Source organism: Primulina tabacum, chromosome 5, assembly GCF_025594145.1.
Source record: "Primulina tabacum isolate GXHZ01 chromosome 5, ASM2559414v2, whole genome shotgun sequence".
NCBI classification, from domain to species: Eukaryota; Viridiplantae; Streptophyta; class Magnoliopsida; order Lamiales; family Gesneriaceae; genus Primulina; species Primulina tabacum.
The window spans coordinates 9,347,754-9,352,550 of record NC_134554.1 but is presented as its reverse complement, the minus strand read 5'-3'; the positions used below and the strand labels follow the sequence as shown (position 1 = coordinate 9,352,550).

At 32.6% G+C, this 4,797-nt stretch overlaps 1 protein-coding gene across 1 annotated transcript; it reads right to left on the bottom strand.

Annotated features, from left to right (window-relative positions):
• Positions 1 to 3,105: 3,105 nt before the first annotated feature.
• On the bottom strand, positions 3,106 to 4,183 carry LOC142544713 (ethylene-responsive transcription factor ERF024-like). The gene is given in 2 exon segments (XM_075651748.1): positions 3,106 to 3,392; positions 3,394 to 4,183. Coding segments are annotated over 2 exon segments (633 nt in total). The 5' UTR covers positions 3,915 to 4,183; the 3' UTR covers positions 3,106 to 3,280.
• Between the last annotated feature and the right edge of the window lie 614 nt (positions 4,184 to 4,797).

The window sequence follows — 4,797 nt, the reverse complement described above, 5'->3', positions numbered from 1 at the left end:
ACCTATAAATTAACAAAAAATTATGTAAAGTTCATTCAATTTTGTGTTTCGAGTTCAATTAATGATGTCGGTTTTAGTAGTTTGCAATCAACATCATCCTTTCGTGTCAAAGTTAGATAATTATATGATTAAATACCCCAACTAATGTAATCACTACAACTACAATTTCCCCCCTGCTTATGAATTTTAATACCTACCATATCAAGTTCAAATTTTTTAAATATATAATCGCTTGTGTACCGATAATTAAATACGGGCACTATCGTCTATTTAGGTCGATAACACGATGAATGATTATTTATTAAATAATAAATTATTTGATTTTATAGGATAATAAATTAAATTAAATAATTAACCATTCAATGACCAAATGTAGGGTGAACATATATTAGAAATCGGGGGGTTTTTTTTTTTTGCATTCATATTATATAAATTCAATGAATTTAACACTTGTTTCTCTTGCATGATATAATTTTAATTTGCATTTGGTAAGAGAAGTAAGCACTAAATGCAATAAATACAGAGAAAGTGAATATAAAAATATCTTTAAAAATATAGCTTCGACTGAATTTTTTCTTATTTATGATTATTTTTCAAACATATATTAAAAGTTAAAATTTATATTTCAATTAAACAAAAATTAAATTTAAACGTTTCAGTCTCATAAGTAAAATAAACTCGAAATAACCGACATATAGCGTATGTGCCGTGATATTCGACTTCATTTACTTTAAAACTTGGCAACCCCGTATTGACCGGAAACAATGTGTCAAATATTTTAAAAAAAAAATGCATTGACTAAGTCAAAAATAATTTTAAAACAACATATTTAATTTGGTTTTGTAGAATCATCAATTTAAATTATTAACCTCCATCAAACAATTCACAAATTTTCCCCGACAACAGAAAACAAAAAAAGCATTAGAAAAACAAAAATAACACAAAAAAATAGGAAAATTTGCAAAACAACATCCGTCAACTATTTATTTAAGAAAATGACCTCCTCGTGTGTATTTGAAATACACATGAAGATGTCATATTCTTAATTAAATAGTTGACCGAGTTTAAAAAACAAAATACCCCCACAAAAAATTAAATGACGACTTCCCCGGCAACAACACCAAAATTCGATAGTGATTAGTCGTGTCACGTCCAAATTAACCCCATTCAACAAAATTAACAGAAATGTAGCATGAGGAGGTGTGAATTTATTTGTTCTAAAGACAAACAATAAAATTAAACAAGCGGTGTTTTCTTCAATTAAACCATAAGAAAATACAAATTTGAACTCTAACAAATAAACTTATTATAGTAGGTCTCTTGTGAGACGGTCTCACGAATCTTTATCTGTGAGACGTGTCAATCCTACCGATATTCACAATAAAAAAAATATTACTCTTAGCATAAAAAGTAATATTTTTTCATGAATAACCCAAATAAGATATCCGTATCACAAAATACGACACGTGAGACCGTCTCACACAAGTTTTTTGCCAACTTATTAATATGAACTGAAATTAAAATGATCAAACTCGAAGAAAACTAACCTTGAAACAGTCGACTCCATTAAAATTTATTAACTTCAACATCGATGCAATAACATCAATTTATATACGAATATTTACAATTGGAAATTCAATTCATATATTGTCTTATGATTAGTTAAATATGAAATAAGCACCATAAATCAACCATTATCAATTAAACAATCTCATACACGCGATACAAATTTAATTTAATGATAAAATTAAAAACTAGTAAGAATGATGAAACTAAACACAACACAAAAACAAGTGATTGCATTTAATATAGTAAATTAATTTTCCTAACAATTAATAAATTCAAAAGTAGAAAATTATTGATCTTAGTTGCTTCATAAAAGATGAATCAAACAATTACAGATTTGATATTTAAATCAACAACAGATTAAATGAATAAAAACTAGTTCGTCAGTCAAACAAATAGTCGATAATCATGGAAAAAAATAAAATAATTGATACCCAAATATAATTCAATCAAAAATATGCACAGAAACCTCAAATTGCACAAGCAATTGCTTTGATTTTCAAAGAGCCACATGATTCTAGTCCCACATAAAGCACAACACCACACTTCTTCGATTCGTTACTCCTTTCTTCAACGCCACTACAGAATTCACGCAAAGAAGGTTGTATTGTTTTGTGCTTCTTGCTTTCCTTCATTCCTTACAGCCTTGTGCCGGCATGTTAAATCCATGCGAATTCATATATTTTTCTGTTGTTTTCACCTGATTTCCTCACTTTTACCAATATACAATAAAAACCTATGATTAGGAAATATAAAATCAATTTAAACAAATAAAATTCAGCTGATCACATGAAATTAATTCAAATATATATGCTAAAATATAATCTCATCAATATTAATATACACATAAATTTATGTAGGGTTAATTGCATACATTACTTATATGAAATAAATATCAAAATTGCTAAAACCCACATTATATCATATTTTCAAATCTCGAACACAAGTATATGCATGTTTTTCAATATCGAGCATACACACCATTGTCCTTACGTGTTTTTAGGTGTACGCGTACTCAAGATTTGATAACATGAAGATTTAATAACAGTCGTCGTGGATTTTTGAGTAATCAATTGAGATTTCATAGGACTACATTATGTAATTAACCCAAAAAATCACACGATAAATTAAGTAAAACGATACAAAACTTGTCTAAAACAATAACTCGATAAATTAAATGAAAATTTGATGTTAATATATTAAGCAAAGTTTTAATGCTCATCAACTGCACATAAAGTCTGGCCCCATGATATGTAGAATCTTTGGCCTCAGCATTCTATCCATTTCCCACAAAATCAATGTAACAGTGCACCAAAACCCTAAAAATTTCAACCACGAAATTATTACTCTTCACAAAAACGTCAACCTGAAAACGTTTCTTCACCAAACCCTTTCTTTTTCTCTCCTCTATTTTTAAATATGTTAGATAAAATCAATAAATCTTCTTCATAATCATCATAATTAAAGACAAGTACTTTATTATATATAATATTTTGTATTGCATAATATTTGAATACAAAGTTTAGGATCAAGTGTAATACCTATTACAAGCCACGCACATAACATAAATAAAGTAAGTTGAACGCCACACAGTATAATAGTATTGATAGCCACACAAAAACTACAAGATCCTTGTAAAATCTATATATTTTTACGGGGAAATCTTGAACAAGAATGTGGCTTTAATTTAACTAACAATCCTCAACAACATTAATTAAGGAAAATTCCAGAGGTTTTCATCTTTAATATTTTCATCAGAAACACCATCTTCATCTGCGAAGCTAATGCGTGGAGGACTTATCAGCATCCCTTCAGCCATATTAGCGAACATTCGGCATATCGAAGATCAAATCCTCGTCAACAAAATGTTCGAACGCAGCCGAGTTTTCAAGCAGCCCCACGATCTTTTCAGGCTCTGCCACCAGCTTTTCTTGGAGAGGCACTGGAATTTCTGACAGTGGGGCGGTGTTTTCAGACGTTCCAACATTAGTCTTGCCACTGCAAAGAGCAGCCGCAGCTCTGGCTGCAGCCACCTGAATGTCACGAGGTGAGGTGGAAACGGGAACAGGCAGAGAAGAAGTCGCGTATGGGAAGTTGAGCTCCGCTTCTTTACCCTTAAGAGCAAGCGCTGCCACATCATAGGCCACAGCCGCCATTTCCGGGGTGGGAAATGTACCCAGCCATATTCTGTTCGGTGACCTAGGCTCCCTTATTTCAGAAACCCATTTCCCGCTACTCTTCCTCTGTCTCACTCCCCAGAAAACCTGGTGTCCTCCTGGACACACCATTGCCCCACCCTGAGGCAGCGGTGAAGCATTATTGCCACCCCCATCCTTAGACTTCGACATTGAAATTCAATACTTTGTATTGCATGTGCATGAAAAACTACTCGCTCAGACACAACATCCTCCATTTTATATCCCAAATCTGGTCTCAAATACAAATATTTTCAATTCGCAGAGGGAAGGGAGACGAAAAGGAGAGCTTCAAAGTGCAAACCAGTTGTTAAGGTGTGAGGATATGGGGTGTCAGGCACGTATGGTGATGGATTCCTGGTTTTTCAGGCGCGGTTTGAAGAATTTAACGCGTCTAGTTACGTACGGAACAGAGGTGAAAACATAGTCTAGGATTATTTTATTACATTACGAAACAATAAATTTTCCTTGTGATTTCATTTGAATGACGGGGGAGCCACTACAAAAAAAACGCTCAACGACAACGCATCTACGACAACGGTTTTTTTGATAAACAGTTGTCGTATAGTTTTTAACAACGGTTTTAGTGAAAACCGTTGTCGTAGGTGCGTTTTGACAACGGTTTTATAAAAACCGTTGTCAAATAGGGTGTCAACAACGGTTTTCTAAAAACCGTTTTCTTTCAGCGTTTTTTTAGGGCAAAAGACAACGGTTTATGAACTGTTGTCTTTTGCAATGTTTTTTTTGACAATCGACAACGGTTTTTGAAAACCGTTGTCTTTAAGAGTGTCAACGACAACGGTTTTCTAAAAACCGTTGTCTTTCAGCGCTTTTTTAGGGCTAAAGACAACGGTTTTATGAACTGTTGTCTTTTCGCGTGTTTTTTTAGACAATCGACAACGGTCGATTAGCGTTTTTTTTCAGTGAGACGTTGATATTTAGCCTAGTCAATGCCAAAAGTTTCGCTTCTATGCGATGTCTAATCAAGCTGCACTGAAATGCTATCAACTATGGGAACTTGTATTAACATACTATT